Source organism: Cervus canadensis, chromosome 1, assembly GCF_019320065.1.
Source record: "Cervus canadensis isolate Bull #8, Minnesota chromosome 1, ASM1932006v1, whole genome shotgun sequence".
In the NCBI taxonomy this organism is placed as follows: Eukaryota; Metazoa; Chordata; class Mammalia; order Artiodactyla; family Cervidae; genus Cervus; species Cervus canadensis.
Genome location: NC_057386.1, coordinates 33,247,143 through 33,263,610, shown reverse-complemented (window position 1 = coordinate 33,263,610; position 16,468 = coordinate 33,247,143). Strand labels below are relative to the sequence as shown.

General features: G+C 53.3%; 4 protein-coding genes, 3 non-coding genes and 1 pseudogene across 10 annotated transcripts; 7 read left to right on the top strand and 1 right to left on the bottom strand.

Annotated features, from left to right (window-relative positions):
- Positions 1-626: 626 nt before the first annotated feature.
- On the top strand, positions 627-6,657 carry EIF4A1 (eukaryotic translation initiation factor 4A1). 3 transcript variants are annotated; one of them, XM_043475324.1, is made up of 11 exons: positions 627-664; positions 2,048-2,096; positions 2,512-2,644; positions 3,108-3,247; positions 4,193-4,361; positions 4,701-4,810; positions 4,975-5,118; positions 5,207-5,344; positions 5,460-5,549; positions 5,805-5,884; positions 5,997-6,657. In XM_043475324.1, exons 1-11 carry the CDS (start codon positions 642-644, stop codon positions 6,139-6,141), a joined length of 1,221 nt encoding a protein of 406 aa, XP_043331259.1. In that variant the 5' UTR covers positions 627-641; the 3' UTR covers positions 6,142-6,657. The 3 variants fall into 3 exon arrangements, with proteins under 3 accessions (XP_043331259.1, XP_043331269.1, XP_043331251.1); XM_043475334.1 differs by lacking the exon at positions 627-664 and adding an exon at positions 978-1,097; XM_043475316.1 differs by lacking the exon at positions 627-664 and adding an exon at positions 1,295-1,335.
- Positions 2,679-2,813, top strand: LOC122425643. Its single transcript, XR_006264941.1, has one exon. It is a non-coding gene; the product is annotated as a small nucleolar RNA SNORA48 (small nucleolar RNA).
- Positions 3,532-3,676, top strand: LOC122425647 (annotated as a pseudogene).
- On the top strand, positions 4,471-4,610 carry LOC122425773. The gene has a single exon (XR_006264995.1). It is a non-coding gene; the product is annotated as a small nucleolar RNA SNORD10 (small nucleolar RNA).
- On the top strand, positions 5,594-5,736 carry LOC122425482. Its single transcript, XR_006264867.1, has one exon. It is a non-coding gene; the product is annotated as a small nucleolar RNA SNORA67 (small nucleolar RNA).
- Positions 6,658-7,141: 484 nt separating the features above from the next.
- On the top strand, positions 7,142-9,238 carry CD68 (CD68 molecule). The gene is made up of 6 exons (XM_043475343.1): positions 7,142-7,301; positions 7,380-7,840; positions 8,011-8,130; positions 8,250-8,322; positions 8,435-8,605; positions 8,900-9,238. The coding sequence occupies exons 1-6, from the start codon at positions 7,253-7,255 to the stop codon at positions 9,031-9,033; spliced, it is 1,008 nt and encodes a 335-aa protein (XP_043331278.1). The 5' UTR covers positions 7,142-7,252; the 3' UTR covers positions 9,034-9,238.
- Positions 9,239-10,683: 1,445 nt separating this feature from the next.
- On the top strand, positions 10,684-14,377 carry MPDU1 (mannose-P-dolichol utilization defect 1). 2 transcript variants are annotated; one of them, XM_043475281.1, is made up of 7 exons: positions 10,684-10,830; positions 12,214-12,279; positions 12,466-12,598; positions 12,936-13,021; positions 13,142-13,260; positions 13,425-13,535; positions 13,669-14,377. In XM_043475281.1, exons 1-7 carry the CDS (start codon positions 10,722-10,724, stop codon positions 13,789-13,791), a joined length of 747 nt encoding a protein of 248 aa, XP_043331216.1. In that variant the 5' UTR covers positions 10,684-10,721; the 3' UTR covers positions 13,792-14,377. The 2 variants fall into 2 exon arrangements, with proteins under 2 accessions (XP_043331216.1, XP_043331224.1); XM_043475289.1 differs by lacking the exon at positions 10,684-10,830 and adding an exon at positions 10,924-11,080.
- Positions 14,378-16,091, bottom strand: SOX15 (SRY-box transcription factor 15). The gene is made up of 2 exons (XM_043475304.1): positions 15,415-16,091; positions 14,378-14,762 (listed from the first exon to the last, which is right to left on the bottom strand). The coding sequence occupies exons 1-2, from the start codon at positions 15,945-15,947 to the stop codon at positions 14,594-14,596; spliced, it is 702 nt and encodes a 233-aa protein (XP_043331239.1). The 5' UTR covers positions 15,948-16,091; the 3' UTR covers positions 14,378-14,593.
- Between the last annotated feature and the right edge of the window lie 377 nt (positions 16,092-16,468).

Sequence of the window (16,468 nt, the reverse complement as noted above, 5' to 3'; positions counted from 1 at the left end):
TAAGGGGGCCGGCAGTATTTATGACAGCAACCCCAGATGCTAGTAAACTCATAAATCAGTTACTCCATCCCTTCTTCCAGCCCAGGAACCCTCCTAGCCGCTGGTGGATGGTTCTTGATTCCATTATCTCTGCACATTCGGGGTTTGGTGTCTGACTTATCGTTGGTGCATGAAAGAACAAAATTAAACGTAGGTCCAGTGGAGACCTGGCGTAGAGATCGACGAAAGTGGTAGTCCCGGGAGCCCGGAAGTCCCTGGAGGCTGAAACCTCGCCCCCCCCTTGCCTGATAGGGCGCGCTAGGCCACATGACCAGGGCACTCTCGCCTCCGCACGTGTAGGGGTGCAGGGCCCCAAGATGGCTGCCAGGCCTCGAGGCCTGACTCCCGTATGTCACTTCCGTACCGGCAAGAAAGGCGGGTCCTTTAGCCAATGAGGTTGCGGGGCGGGTCTTCACCTTGATAGGCGCTCAAGTTATCGAATGGTGGCTGCGTGCCTGGGCGCCTACGAATTGACGTCACGCCGGGTTGCTGAGAGGCGGCAGGCGGGGCCGAGGCGGTCAAGCCAATGCGATGGCTGGGGCGGGGTCGGGTGCTCTATAAGTTGTCGATAGGCGGGCACTCCGCCCTAGTTTCTAAGGATCATGTCTGCGAGTCAGGATTCTCGGTAAGAAAGATATTTGCAAGAGGTTGTGGCTACTTACCTTGCTACCCCTTTTGAAGACTCCAGTGGGGGGAGCTGAGGCCCCCCCAGCCCTAGGCCCCCCAGGGTTGAGGGGAGACTCAACACGGGAGGATCCGTCGCGTGGGGCGGGCGGGGGGGGGTGAGGGGCGGGTCCACGACCGACGTTGCCGCCAGGCCCTGGGAGAGGCCGAGGACAGCTCGGCTTTCGGGACCTAGCGCGCGAGGTTAGTGAGGGACCCTCGACCGACGCGGTGGGCGAAGCCCCGTCACTGAGTCGGGCGGCGAGGTCGCGACTTTTAGTGGGGAAAGATAGAGGCGGGTTTGCGTGGTCCGAAGCCGCCGGTCCGATTGCTGCTGGAGGGAGGGCTCGCGCGCTCGGGGTTCCGAAGGATTCTGACGGTACCACTCGCCGAAGGTGGGGGTCCCTGGGTCTATAAATCCAGTCGCTTAGTCGCGTGAAGCTATGGGTCGGGGGAGAAGAAGCCGGCCGTTCAGTGTGCTGGTTTTCTTGACGGCCAGGACCGAGCCTAACCCCGAGGAGCGGCCGCGTGAGGCACCGGGAGCCCACCCGGCGCCGGGCGGGCGGGTCCGTTTTGCCGCACAAGTCGGGCAATTGGCAAACTGCGGATGGGCAGGTCCACTTTCCTTCAGGGGTGAGCGGCCTGAGGTATGGGAGGGCGACGCCATTTCGCGACGGGGGCGGGCGGGATGTGGATTGTTCCCTGTAGTGGGGGTGGGGGGCCGTCGCCGGGTGGTCGAGGGAGCAAGCACATGGCTGCTCGAGGCGTTCCCCTCCCCCAGGCCGCTTCGCTGCTAAGTGTTGTGCAATCTGCCCCTTTGCTAGCTCGGCTGGGGCTCATTGTGCGTGAGGCCGCCACCGCCCGCGGCCTCCCACATCCGGGCATTGCGAGGGGGGGAGATGGGCTCGAGGAGTGGGGGAGGTGCGGGCGGTGTGACGTGGGGGGAAGGGGATGTCCTACCCCGGCGTCTGGGAGGTGGAGGGCGGGATTTCCGGCAGGCAGGGGCCACGGTGGGAGGTGCACGCGCTTGGGCTTGGAGCGCCGGGCCCGGGACACGTGGGCCGGGAGGCAAGCACCACCTCCGCGCCCCTTAAGCGCAGCGCAGTTCCTTCCAGCCTTTGGGTCTTCACGGAGCGTTATTCCATCGTGTCGGGGGTGGCTTGGCCTGAGCCGCTCCCGGGATGGGGCAAAGGCTTGACTCAGTTGTAAAATGACTTGCGTCTTACGGGAACTCTCGTGAGGGTTGGAATAGGGAGTGAAGGCTGATGGCATCATGCAAAGCCGGTTGCTGGTAGGAAGAGATTGCCTGTCAGGATTTCTACATATCATGTTTTTAAACCAACAGATCCAGAGACAATGGCCCCGATGGGATGGAACCCGAAGGCGTCATCGAGGTGAGGCTGGATCCCTCCCACCCTTATCTTTCAGCTCTGGGAAAGAGAGTGCTGGTAGCATTACTTCGATTTTGCAGTGGGGATTTAATAAATAAAACCAGAACTCAGGATTCATCTGTGCTATTTAGCTTAAAACCCCCAGATAGGTAGGTAGGTAATTTTAGTGTCTTTATGGTAATAACGTTTGAAACATGTCATCCAAATTCTGTTCTTCCTTGTATTAACAGCCAGCTTCACTGTTTACAGGTGGGCTGACCTCCTAGGGTGGTTTCCCAGGCTGAGTAGAACCAACCAGCTGGCTTCCGTGGGTTGAAGAGAGATTGTGGGTTCTGAAGTTTTGGTGCAGGTACAGGGGCCTGTTTGCTCTTACACAGAAGCACAACCCCATTTCTGCTGATTGTTTTGCTTCCTGCAGAGTAACTGGAATGAGATTGTCGACAGCTTTGATGACATGAACCTCTCAGAGTCACTCCTCCGTGGCATATATGCCTATGGTTTTGAGAAGCCCTCTGCCATCCAGCAGCGAGCCATTCTTCCTTGTATCAAGGGTAAGATCCCTCTGCCCTAGAACAAGTTCTGAACTGTCCCTGACCTGGGTAGAGTGGCACCTGGTTGGTGGTGGCTGTCTCATATCAGTGAGGGACAAAACAACTCCTTGTTTATCCCAGCTTGGCTTTTGCTCTGTGCCCATGCCTGGTTCATGCCCTGGACACATGGATTGACTGCTGGTTTAATCTCTGAGGTAGTGTTTTGGCCATATCTTGTTGGCTTTTTACAGCTATATTGCTAGACTAATTTTGTTGCAGTACTAAATGACTGAAACTTGGCCCAGTTTTCAGTTCTGTTCCTGTTTGGGTACTACGTTGTCAAAAAGTCTGAGGCACTTATTGCTGAGCACATAACATCTTTGTTGGTTGCTGCTTTGATCTCATTCAGCAGGGCTTTTGAATGTCCCATGATTCCAAAGAATGCTTTCTACCATGTCAAATTTCTGTCCCAATTTGTGTTTAGGTTATGATGTGATTGCTCAAGCCCAATCTGGGACTGGGAAAACAGCCACTTTTGCCATATCAATTCTGCAACAGATTGAATTAGATCTAAAGGCCACCCAGGCCTTGGTCCTGGCACCCACTAGAGAGTTGGCCCAGCAGGTGAGTTTACCTTCCTTCCCCTGAAGGACTCATTTAGAAATGATCAGCAGAAACCAGATGTATGTACCCTAACCACCACTGTTTTTAGAACTGAAGTAAGGGGAAAACAGGTGATGTGAAGTCGGTTGATGACTTCCAGGTCTCAAGACTTATTAGGTTAATTATAAGCTTTTTCTAACCAAACACTATAAGCATCCCTTACTCCACCCATTTCCTGAGTCAGATGAAAAGGCTGCTGGGTGGAGCCTAGCTGGCTGGGCAAGTTTGGCCATTTTATGAACAAAACTCCCTGGCAATGGGCAAAGAGGCACCTGATTGGTGGTGTTGCTCTTATATCAGTCAGGGGCAAAGCAGATGTCTAGTCCTTTGTTCATCCTAGCTTGATGCCTGGATTGGTGGCCAGAGCTATTTCATGCCTGGGGCACATAAAATACAGGGCTGTTTTCTTTAGTCTTGAAAATACAGGGCTGTTTTCTTTAGTCTTGAAAAGGAAAATATCAGAAACCCATGTCTCATAAGTTGACTGTTAATCTGGTTTAAGGGAATGTATTCTTGTAATGTTCTATGAAGGTGTCATGGTCATTCTGTGCCTAACTTCTGAACAAAGATAATGTAAGCAAGAAGTTATGTAGAGCTCTCCTCTGGGGCCTTAGGGTCTAGAATACGATTCGAGAGTGAAGATCTAACATAGGTCCTATGACAGGACTACAAGAGGATACAATAGTGACCATACAGAAATTATTTCAGGGCTATTTTTGTGAATCTGTGTACATTCAGGAGCCATCCTGAGTTCAAATTCTGAGTCTCCCTTTTATCAGCAGAGATCTTAATCTTACATGGTATGTTTACTGGTTTCTTGCTTGAGGGGTTAGCTTAATAGTAGTGTTTAAAATGGGGCCTGGCAGTTGGAGCTAATATACAGGCACTGTTCTTATTCTGATTCAGATACAGAAGGTAGTTATGGCCTTAGGAGATTACATGGGTGCCTCGTGCCATGCCTGCATTGGGGGTACCAATGTACGTGCTGAGGTGCAGAAGCTGCAGATGGAAGCCCCTCATATCATCGTGGGTACCCCAGGCCGTGTGTTCGACATGCTTAACCGGAGATACTTGTGTGAGTGCATCAGATTTCTAGTTCTCTGGGTCACTTCCCTATGCATGCTTTTTTCCAGTTTCTTAATTTGGTTATAATTTCATTCCCAATGATATACTCTGAAAGAGCTGCTCTGTGATGAACCCCATGCGTGTCATCTGAGCCTGGCTTCCCTGTCATCTCAGCCCAGGTAGTGTTCTACTTCCCAAGGCTGTTGTCTGGCCTGGAAAGGGGATCCCAGGCAAAGGATCAACTTTGTATTCTGAGAGCAGACGGCCTATCCTCTGTTCTTTATCAGGATAGTTAGGTTTATTTCAGATTTTTTAATAGTTACCTGTTGGTGTTTCCTTTTTCTTGCAGCTCCCAAATACATCAAGATGTTTGTACTGGATGAAGCTGATGAAATGTTAAGCCGTGGATTCAAGGACCAGATATATGACATATTCCAGAAGCTCAACAGCAACACCCAGGTGAGGACAGGACATTGGGGTCGTCTTACTTGTATGACTGATAGCTTTGCATATAGGTTGTGGTGTGCCTGGGGGTGATGATAGAAGAGCACTTATCAACTGCCAGGGAAACCATGGAATTGTGGAATATTCCCTACCCTGAAGCTGCTTTTCTTTTTCATTAGGTGGTTTTGCTGTCAGCTACAATGCCTTCTGATGTGCTTGAGGTGACCAAGAAGTTCATGAGGGACCCAATTAGAATTCTTGTCAAGAAGGAAGAGTTGACGCTGGAGGGTATCCGTCAATTCTACATCAATGTGGAACGAGAGGTGGGGCCCAGTGCAGGAGGCGGACCTGGTGGTGAGTTGTTGGGTATAGCCCCTGACTGATCTCCTCCCCACCCCCACCCCCCCCCAGGAGTGGAAGCTGGACACACTGTGCGACTTGTATGAAACCCTGACCATTACCCAGGCAGTCATCTTCATCAACACCCGGAGGAAGGTGGACTGGCTCACCGAGAAGATGCATGCCCGAGACTTCACAGTCTCTGCCATGGTGAGGTTCCTCTACCTTGTTTACCAGCAGAGTAAAACATGTCAGAGTATTACTTACAGCCAGTTCTCTCAGAAGCAACAGACCTACCCTTAACACCATTTCATTTCCTGTTTAGCACGGAGACATGGACCAAAAAGAACGAGACGTTATCATGAGGGAGTTCCGCTCTGGCTCTAGCAGAGTATTGATTACCACTGACCTACTGGTGAGTAGAAGGGCATTGGACAAGACTGGAAGGAAGAGAAGAGAATCCAAGGTGATTCCCTCTTCCAAGGGGCCTACTAGTGCCCCTCTTCAGGAAAGTAGCAACTTGGAATAAAATCTGGCACGCCTCAGGTGTCTGAGGAAAGGGGGTGTTCATTTCCTTTGCCTGCCTTTGGCTGCCTACATGTATGCTTAATCCTGGATAGGCTTGTGCTTTCTCATTCGCATACTGAAACTGCCTTCTTTCTTTACATAGGCCAGAGGCATTGATGTACAGCAAGTTTCCTTAGTCATCAACTATGACCTCCCCACCAATAGGGAAAACTATATCCACAGGTAAATGAAAATCTGGTCTTGTTAACCAACCCAGTCCGACTCCCTCTTGCCCAATCCTCCCTACAGAGAAGCTTCTGATTTTTCTATTTTCCTTTATCCTCACTTGTTCCAGAATCGGTCGTGGTGGACGTTTTGGCCGTAAGGGTGTGGCTATTAACATGGTGACAGAAGAAGACAAGAGGACTCTTCGAGACATCGAGACCTTCTACAACACCTCCATTGAGGAAATGCCCCTCAATGTTGCTGACCTCATCTGAGGGGGGCTGTTGTGCTACCTAGCACCAGCCAGGGATAAAACCTTGGAGGGGGCTGAGGAGCAGCAGGAGGGGGGAGGGAAGGGAGCCAAGGGATGGACATCTTGTCATTTTTTTCTTTTTTTTTTCTTTGACTCTTTGAATAAATGTCACTTTTTGAGGCAAAAGAAGGAACCGTGAACATTTTAGACACCCTTTTCTTTGGGGTAGGCGCCGTCTTCTTCTCCCGAAAACACTAATCCATTTCCCTAACCTAGTCAACCTCCAAACCCTAGAGGCTCTCCCACCCCAGCTGAATTCCTCTGAAAACATTCATTCAGTAGGGGCTACAATTTTGCTCCACCTCATCTGCTGGGCCAAATCTGGAGGGCGAACCCCTGAGCTAGGTAGCCCAGGGGATTGTCCCCAGGTGGGGGGAGCAGGGGAGAGAAAATGGTAGCCATTTTTACATTGTTTTGTATAGTATTTATTGATTCAGGAAACAAACACAAAATTCTGAATAAAATGACTTGGAAACTGCCTGCCTTGGCTTCTCATTTCTTCCCTCCTCTTCCCTCCCACCTGCTGTTGGGTACAGTTCTACTGCCCCCACCCCCAGCTAATAGTTACTTTCTGTTGTGCTTCCTTGTTGACTGAAAATGGTTATGTTAACTAGGGGGTATGACCTTTCCATAGGGGTTGAGCAAGGACCATCATAAGCACCTCACATGTCTTGACAAAGAGGAAGTGATGGAGGGAAAAGGGAGTGTTCTGAATTTACATCCTAGTGAGCTCTCCCACAGAGGGGCTGCTGCCTCTGTAATCACTTGTTGCAACTGCCAAGCACATTTTGCTGAGAAAGACAAATCCATGAGGATCAACTTCCCCAAAACTGCATCTCACTACCCACATGATGCTGCTAGCTCCTTTGGTGACACCAGGACCAATCATTTAGTGACTAAGAGATCACGGTGGCTGGGGCTGAGGTGCCTGAGTCAGGCTGAGGGTGGGATCACCGCAGTTAACAGGAAGTCAGATTTCCCCTTTTTTCCAAGCAGAAGGCAGAGGGTACAGGGTTGGTTGAGCAGGCAGCTGGTACTAACACTGCTGGACTCTGGGTGAAGGCTGTTCTGTCATGAGGTTGGCTGTGTTCTTCTCTGGGGCCTTGCTGGGGCTACTAGCAGGTAAGGAGGAAGGGGACGGGGGAGGGAGCCCCTGGGAAGAAGCCTGCCCTGGGTTGCTAACCAGTCTTTTCCTCAAAGCCCAGGGGACAGGGAATGACTGTCCTCGTAAAAAATCTGCCACTCTGCTGCCATCCTTCACGGTGACACCTACAGCTACCGAAAGCACGTCAAGCCCTAGACCAACCAGCCACAGAACTACCAAGAGCCACAGAACCACCACTCAGAGAACCACCACCACCACGCATACAACTAACACCACAGGAACCACCAGCCGCGAGTCCCCAACAGCCACTCATAGTCCTGCTACCACCACCAGTCATCAAAATACTACAGTTCATCCAACAAGAAACAGTACTGCCACGAGTCCAGGACCCTCCACCAGATCCCCCCACCCAGAACCACCACCCTCTCCAAGTCCTAGCCCAGGCTCCAAGGAGGCAATAGGAGACTACACTTGGAATAATGGTTCCCAGCCCTGCGTCCGGCTCCAAGCCCAGATTCAGATGCGAGTTCTGTACCCAACCCAGGGTGGAGGAGAGGTAAAGCTAAAAGACAGTGGAGGACATAAAGGGAAGGGGCAGAGGCCTGATACGATTCAGAAGGGGGTGAGGAAGAGCAGAGGAGGAGACAAATACAGACTGAAGACAAAGGGAACATGGAATGGCAGAGCTGTGTAATTTTGTCACCTCTCATCTTTTAACTTCTACAGGCCTGGGGCATCTCTGTACTGAACCCCAACAGAACCAAGGCCCAGGGGGGCTGTGAAGGTCCCCATTCCCACTTGCTCCTCTCATTCCCCTACGGAGAGCTCAGCTTCGGATTCAAGCAGGTACTAACCCTCACCCCTCCCCCTCACCCTATCCCTACCAACCTCTTGCCATACTCCTTACTCTGTACCTGGATGTCACTCTCCCCTGCTGCCCTGAGTCTTCCCGGTCACCTCCCCAGGATCCACCGCAGAGCGCTGTCTACCTGAACTTTATGGCTGTGGAGTACAACGTGTCCTTCCCCCAGGCAGTGCGTGAGTAACCTTCCCTTTCTCACCACTTGCACCAGATATTTGGGTTCCTGAAGGGATCCAGGCTAGTGGGTGGAGACGTGGATATGGAGCTAACTCTTCCTCATTCTTTTAGAGTGGACATTCTCAGTTCAGAACTCATCCCTTCGAGATCTCCAAACCCCACTGGGCCAGAGCTTCAGTTGCAGAAATGCAAGCATCATTGTTTCACCAGCTTTACACTTAGATCTGCTCTCCCTGAAGCTACAAGCTGCTCAGCTGTCCCCCTCAGGGGCCTTTGGACCAAGTAAGACCTATTTCTTCCCTCCTAGAATTTTCCCATTGCACTGAAAGCCCCCACCCAGGCTTATAATCTCCCTCCTGCCCCCCCAAATCTCCTCCTCCTCTCAAGCTTGTCACAGCTAGGGTAACTGTCCTTCCTCCTCTATAAGGCTCTCCCCAGGCTCCCCTTTGTTTCCCCCTCTGAGACATCTAGGTGAGCGCCTCACCAATCTCTACTTCCCAACATCCCCTACATTCCTTCCTCCCACCTTGATCCCAACCACCACCATGACACCCACTTTACCTGTCTTTCCACCAGGTTTCTCTTGTCCCAGTGATAAGTCCATCTTGCTGCCTCTCATCATTGGCCTGATCTTACTCGGCCTCCTCACCCTGGTGCTTGTTACCTTCTGCATCGTCCGAAGACGCCCACCCTCTTACCAACCCCTCTGAGCATTTGTCTCAATACCCAGGGCACCAGGAGGTGCTCTCATTTCTCATCATTCAATTGACTCAAAAAGATAAAAGTTATCATCCTTCCCTGTCTTGATGAACAAAGAGATAATGCAGTTGGGAGGGATGAGGGGAAAGATGTTTATTAAATATGACTGATTCCCCATCTTCCATGGGAAAATAATAAAACTTGCTCAAATCTTTATCCTTGGTTTTCCTTGTCCTTCCTCCCAGGATTAAAAACCCTTAAGTTTCTTGTCACACACCTTTTGGTACCTTCCATGGGTGGTCTAAGGGTCCTAGAAACAGCGCACCAGGAGCGATGAAAATGTCACTGTGTGGTGCAATGCCCTCATGGATTCCTCCTTCAAACTCTGGCACAGCTGTTGTCAAACTGGCCTTGCCTCCCTTGCTCCTCTTTTCCTGGGGTCTCTGACTGCTCCAGTTACCTCTCCTCCAATCCAGGGGAGCCACCCATCCCAGCAGCCTGTCAAATGCCCTGCCCTACCCACCGTGTCCGGGCTAGTGAACAGCCCAGATTAAACTCTGGCTGCATCTGGGATGCTCCTATCTCACCTGCAAAGGATTTTCATCAACCACAGAAGCAATGCCTACTCTGACTTCCATAAAATATCCTCTCTGCTTCTGGGCAACCCACAGTCCCTGGTGTGGTGCCCCCTAGTGGTGGTGGGTGGCAAACCGCCCCCCCACCCCCACAAGGATAGCCCCAGTGGGGATTCTAAAAAGGATCTCCCCGACCGCCCTAGCCTGAACGACCAGACCAAGGAGGGCTAAATTCCCCTTTACAGCTCCTCGCCCTGTGAGCACCCCCAGGGCCAATATGGGGCCCTTCCAATTGTAGGAGCCTTGTAAGGCTACAGAAAGCAGCCGCCGAGAACGGCATACCCACCCCTTTTGAAGGGAGCACTTGGCTGAGACCCAGCAAACACACCACCGCCTCGCGACACCTCATAAGACCCTGCAGTCTGTGGTGCAGGAGTCGCCGAAGGGTGTGGTACTCCCAGCAGGTGCCCAGCCACCAGAGCGTGATGACCAGTGCCATCTCCACCAAGACTTGGTGTCCTGGCACTGGATGGCAGAAGGCATCGCTCCTGCTGGGTAGTCTTGAGATGCCCCAAGGTGAGATGCTAGGGCGCCTCCGTCTGGCCCAAATCCTGGCTCAGCACGTGGTCATGGGAGGCCGAGGAGGGGGCCTTGGCCCAGAGGTGGCGCCCTCAGGCCAGTGGGGTGAGAGGGAACCCCGGGGCCTTCGTTTCACAGAAGTGGCCAGGACTGAGCCCGCGGAGGAGCTAGGGACGCTGCCATCTCCCGAAACCGGGCTTTCCTTCCCCACCGCCCCTTTCTCTGCTTCACTGTCCTGGCCCAGCGCACCCATTTGCCAAGGCCTCGGGGAACCTGAGGAGAGAGAAGCATGGGCCTTGCGCCTAAGGTGAGCGGCCTGGCTCAGACTGTCTCGCTCCCATCGGCGCCATGTCCTCTGGAGACACCGAGAGTACAGGAGGTGGAAAGCTACACCGCCCACACCCAACCCCATTTTGGAGACTCACGCCCCTTCTCTCTCAACTTCGAACAATGTAGTAAGCTGGAAGAAGACAAGATGGCGCCGAGCAGGAGGAGCGGAGAAAGGAAGGAGGATAAATCTTACTGCGTAAACAAAGGCTCGACAAATGGAACTGCGCAGGCGTACAGCTTTGGCACGCTTTAAAAATTTGAGCAGCAGGGAGGGAGCATCCAAAAACGTGGTTTCCAGGCGAGACCTATTTTACGTTAACGAAGGTGGGATGGCGTAAAGAAGAGCTGGGGCGGGAGGCGGGGCGCGGTCCTGCTTAGTGGCGGGAAGACGGGAGGCGGAGCGCTCGGAGCGCGCGTGCGCACCGTCAGTCAATGGCGGTTTGAGGGATTGGCGGAAGTTAGCTTTGTAATATGGCGGCCGAGGTAGACGGGCCACTTAAACGGGTGCTGGTGCCGCTTCTTTTACCTGAGAAATGCTACGACCAAATTTTCGCCCAGTGGGACTTGCTTCATGGTAAGTTTTATTTGGTATCGGGTCAGAGTTTTGCTCCACCGTTCCCCGGCCGTAAAGGAGCCATGGGTGCGGAATAAGTGCCGGCGGCGACCATTGCCACGGCATTCCGGGCGGAAGTCGTATCTGAGAGGGGCGGAAGTGTCTCGGGCTCCGTAGAATGAGGACTCCATATTTGGGCGAGAGGGGGAGTCGCCAGGTGGGAGTGCTTTGCTTTAGCGACCGATGAAAGACGGAAAGACTCAAATTTTACAAAACACAGTTTAAGATCTGATTAGATCGTTCTAACATCTAATAGATCTGTACACCTTCAGGAGCAATGTTACAAATGACTCAAAGCCTCTTATGAATCAAGGCCTTCTGTGGCACCCCCAAGGCTCCTGCCATCCTAATGGCTTTCCTCCCAGCCTCCACGTTTGCTTACGGTGTAATTTTGGAATTAATTTGTCTGGCTTCCTTTTTCTATCTACTAGGCAACGCCACAGCCAAAACCCGCCTCTGACGTCAGACCTTTAGGGAAGCCTTCACAGACCACCCCCGTCAGTTTTTTGGTACCCCTCTGTTCTCCCGGAACAATGTTTTAGCTGCGTTCATGACCCATGATAGTCAGACTACCACTGGGGCAAACACCTTGAGGGTGGACTTCCAGGCTCGAGAAGATGTTGGTAGCTAGAACATAAAAGCAGGCCGTGGAAGTTCCTGAGTAGGGGCCAGGAACAGTGTTCGAGAATGAGCGATATAAAGGAAACCTATCCTTGGAGAGAAAAGACGTGTGGATTGCCTACTTGCTCACAGGCGGGGAGTAAAGGATCAGAGGACTCTTGGGCCTTGTTCAGCTCTACACAAGGAAGCAGTGGAGAGCCTTGGAAGTCAGATGAAGGAGTTTAGGTGTGATGGGCAGGGAACGGAAGAGTGGGTCAGAGGAAAGAAAAGGTAAAAGCTGTTTTGGAGAGTCACCTTGTCTGAACGTAATATAATTTGGAGTAGGAAGAACTAGGCCTTTTTTATCTGCCTTCAGACCACCCAAGATGTCCTTTTGTGGGTATGTCAAGATCTTAAAGCATTTAAAGCCTTTAGGCTTGCAAGTCCTGGCCTGGGTTCCAGGGGTCTCATCTCTGCTTACTTTCTCTTCTTAGTTCCCTGCCTCAAGATTCTCCTCAGCAAAGGCCTGGGGCTGGGCATTGTGGCTGGCTCACTTCTGGGTATGTTTCTTATCATCTTAAATTCCTGCTGCTGGGAGGTGGGTAGAGTGCTGAGATAACATAAACTGAATGGGTCCGTTAACTAGAAGTGGTTAACATGCCTCCAGGTCTGCTCTGTAGCTGTTGTGCTGTGCACCCAAGGGATGTCAGCTCCTCAGCCTTGCCCTTCTCATCCTCTTTTCCCAGTAAAACTACCCCAAGTGTTTAAAATACTGGGAGCCAAGAGTGCGGAAGGATTGAGTCTTCAGTCGGTAATGCTAGAGCTAGTGGCGTTGACTGGGACCATGGTCTACAGCATCACCAATAATTTTCCCTTCAGGTGAGGCGCCCTGCCCTTTATCTCCAAGGGTAAATGCTTACAACTCTAATGGGGGTTAGAGGGAGGGAGGTAAAAGGGCAGGAAGGCTTAAACCTTTCTGGAACTCTAGTCATCATCTATGGTGATGATGAGAGGAGGTGAGCAACCCAAGAACCCCCAGTTTCCAATCCTGAATCAACTGCATGGGGGCTGCCGGAAGGCAGGAGGTAAGGGACCAGTAGGGCTGTGGCAGATAGGGAATAAGCAGAGAATTGTGTCCCCAAGATGGATGGGCTCTGGAGGCTTTCCCTGCCTCTTCCAGGCCCGCCATTCTTCCTCCCAACTCTTGACTCTGCAGCTCTTGGGGTGAAGCCCTGTTCCTGATGATCCAGACAATCACCATCGCCTTCTTGGTCCTGCACTACAGAGGACAGACTGTGAAAGGTGCTGAGGATTGACCCACAAGCTGGCTGCCAGCTCTCAGGAGCCTTGCTGGGAAGGCAGACTTGGGGAAGCCAGGGGGCTCAGAAGTTGACAAGGACTCCTTATTTCCCTGTCTCCCAGGTGTTGCTTTCCTAGCATGCTACGCCCTGGTCCTGCTGGTGCTGCTTTCACCACTGACGCCCCAGGCTGTAGTCACCCTGCTCCAGGCCTCCAACATGCCTTCTGTGGTGGTGGGAAGGGTGGGTGCTGGGGACAAGGGAGAGGATGTTGGGAAGGGGGCTGGGTAAAGAGTAGAGGAGAAACCCAAAGTTTGCAGGGGGTGGGACTGAGAATAGAGAAATGACATGGGAACATGGAAAGAGTTCAGGTGACAGAACAAAGGGTGTCTCAACTCTTCCCTTAGCTGCTCCAGGCAGCCACCAACTACCGCAATGGGCACACAGGCCAGCTCTCAGCCATCACAGTGTTTCTGCTCTTTGGAGGGTCCCTGGCCCGAATCTTCACCTCCATTCAGGTGAGTGCACCTCCTCCCCTCTAGAGGGCACCATAACTTCACCTTACCTCTCCCTGCCCGAGGACTTCAAGCTGCCTCTTTTGGAACCCTTTCTCACTATGCTTAAGTGACCCTAGCTGTGTCTCTCACCCAGGAAACTGGAGACCCCCTCATGGCTGGAACCTTTGTAGTCTCTTCTCTCTGCAATGGCCTCATCGCTGCCCAGGTCCTCTTCTACTGGAATGCCAAGGCTCCCCACAAGAAGAAAAAGCAGTAGAGTTGAGTTGGCTCTCTGAGTACATTCCCATGTTTCCATTCATCCACCCAACCTTGGGGTCCTTCTCATCTGGATCAGTTTGCTGGTGCGACTTTTAAGCATTCCCTTCTTCTGCAACTTTGATTGGCCCAGATCCTTAGAAAGGATGAGGTGGAGATTTTCAGGCTGACATTTTAACATTGTGTGCTGTCCTGTGTATATGCTCTGGACTCATTTAAACATTTGGCTAAAATTCTTCCTTTAGCAGAAGTTTCTAGCTAGTTAATCTATTCTGGGCAAAAGTCTTACCCTGTCCTCCCCATTTCCCCACTTCCCTTCTGACCCTGAAGGACAGAGCCTGGACAGTGGAAGGGACTAGGTGCTTATGGTTTCCTTCCTCCCCCAGCCTGGCTCAGACTGTCTCCTGGACCCCAGTGCTTGGTGGGGGGGTAGGGGGTGGGGGACAGAAGAATGACTCAGGCAGGGCCCCAGGGTGGGGTGAGGAGGTTCCTGCTCTGGCAGGTCCAGGCGGAAGGGAGTGGAGACAGCTGGTTCCTGCTGCAGTAAAGGGGAACAGAGATGGAACAATAAAGACTCAGAGACATGGTTTAATTGTACAAAACTGTATTCAGCCTACAAAAAAAAATCTGTGGGTGTTGTTCCCCCTAGCTTTCTGGGGTTTGAGGAGTACTGCTCATCTCTGAACTGTGGTCCAACATAGTTCTAAAGGATTAGCAGCCTGGGAGTGGGCGTGGTGGTGTTCTGGGTGGAAACGTAGAAAAGGAGACTGGACACCTTTCTGGGCGGGCCATGTCTATGAGGGTTAGAGGTGGGTCAGGGGCAAGGGGGTCCCTGAGAGGGGTGGGTTGTACAGAGGGGGAGAGCCTGGGGGTGGATAGGGGCTGTAAGCGGGGAGTAGCTCCCCCTGGAGCCTTGGGTTACTCTGAGGGAGAGAGCACGGCGCAGGGCCCTCAGGTTTGCAGTGGGAAGAGCTGCAAAGAGAAACACCGTGGTTAGAAGGCATTTGCTCCCTGGGTTGGAGGTGTCAAGTAGGGTCCCCAACTGGCATGTGGGGGTAGTTCTGACAAGTTCTACACAGACAGGTAGAACTAATCACCCACCCGTCCATCCCTGGCTATCCGGACCCCCCTAAGTACCAGTGGTAGGGAAGGGAACCGGATGGCTTAGAGCTGCATCGCCGCCGCAACCATGTCGGGGCACGCTCAAGTGCGAGCTTGCGTGCTGCGTGCCTGTTTTCCTCTTTTGGGGCGGCAGGCCAGGAAGGGGTAGAGTTGGGCTTGGCCTGTCCTTGCCCCGGGGCTGGGAGAGGAAGCCGGGTCACACCAGGGCCAGAAGTGGGGGCCGGGGTGGGGGGAGGGAAGACGCGAAATTCAGGTTAACTAGAAGAGTCACATCCAGGTTGCTGCTCCTGCAGTGTCACCACCAACTGACTCTGGTGGAAGAAAGACCCTGGCTCTCCCGAAGTCTCCCACCCTTCATCTGGCACCCTCCAAACTCCTTCATGACTGTCCCCTACTTGGGTGGGCTCAGGACCCCTGCCAGCCAGGCTCTCTGATATCTGCCCCCACCCAGGCTCTAGGACAGGGGCACAAGTTTCTGTCATCCTGTTCCCCAGGTACTCACCCATAACTGCCAGGAAGGTAGGCTGTCGAATAGTTGGGGGGCTGGTACCCAAAGCCTCTGCTCCCCTGGTTGGCTGCATATCCAGGCCCCCAGACTGGCCCACCGCCAGCCACGCCACTGCTTCCCTGGCTCAAGTGGGGCGACCCGGCGCCCGCGCTCTTGGTCTTGCGCCGGGGCCTGTACTTGTAGTCAGGGTAGTCGCGCAGGTGCCGGGCTCGGAGCCGCTTAGCCTCCTCCACGAAGGGCCGCTTCTCATCCTCGCCCAGCAGCTTCCATTGCGCCCCCAGGCGCTTGGAGATCTCCGAGTTGTGCATCTTCGGGTTCTGCTGCGCCATCTGGCGGCGCTGGGCGGAGCTCCACACCATGAAGGCATTCATGGGCCGTTTGACCTTCTCCAAGGGAAGCCCCCTGGAGACAACTGGGCTCCCGGCGCCCTCCCGTTCCTGGGGGCCCGAGGACGAGGAGGTAGGGGCCGTGGGAGTGGGAGGGTCCAGGTTCCAGGCCTGGCCGTGTGAGGAGCCCGGTACCGCCATTGGGGAGCAGAAGGGAAGCCTTCAGAGGGCGTTTTTACACGCCCTCCCCTCCAAAGTGAAACGTTGATCCCCAAACCCGGTATCCTAAGTGTCTTTCTAATCCGGAGTCTTCACAGAGAAACTCGTGTCCTTAAAGGTATAAACCGCCCCCAAGTTCAGAGTCCTTATAATGGAGCCCGTGCTTCCAACCAATCCGGCACTTCTGGGGAGTCCAGCACAAAAACCGCTGCCTGGTACCCGCTCCTGTACAGGTTGTGCTCTTTCCTTGTGGCTGCGAGGTTCCCGGCGACCCAGTCTGGCTCCCCCTGCCCGCTGCCCGCCAAGGGCCCGGCTTCCGTGAAGGCGGTAAACCTCTGCGACTGGGGGTCTCGCAACTGCCAGGCGGCGTAGCCCAGGTGCCACGGCCCTCTTCTCACCTGGTCTCAGCGTCTGTGGCAGGCGGGTGGGCCAGGCTGGGGAACAGCTTTTAACGACTGGCTCCTCCCCACTCCCTCCCAGCCGACCGCGCCTCCTTAAGGGCG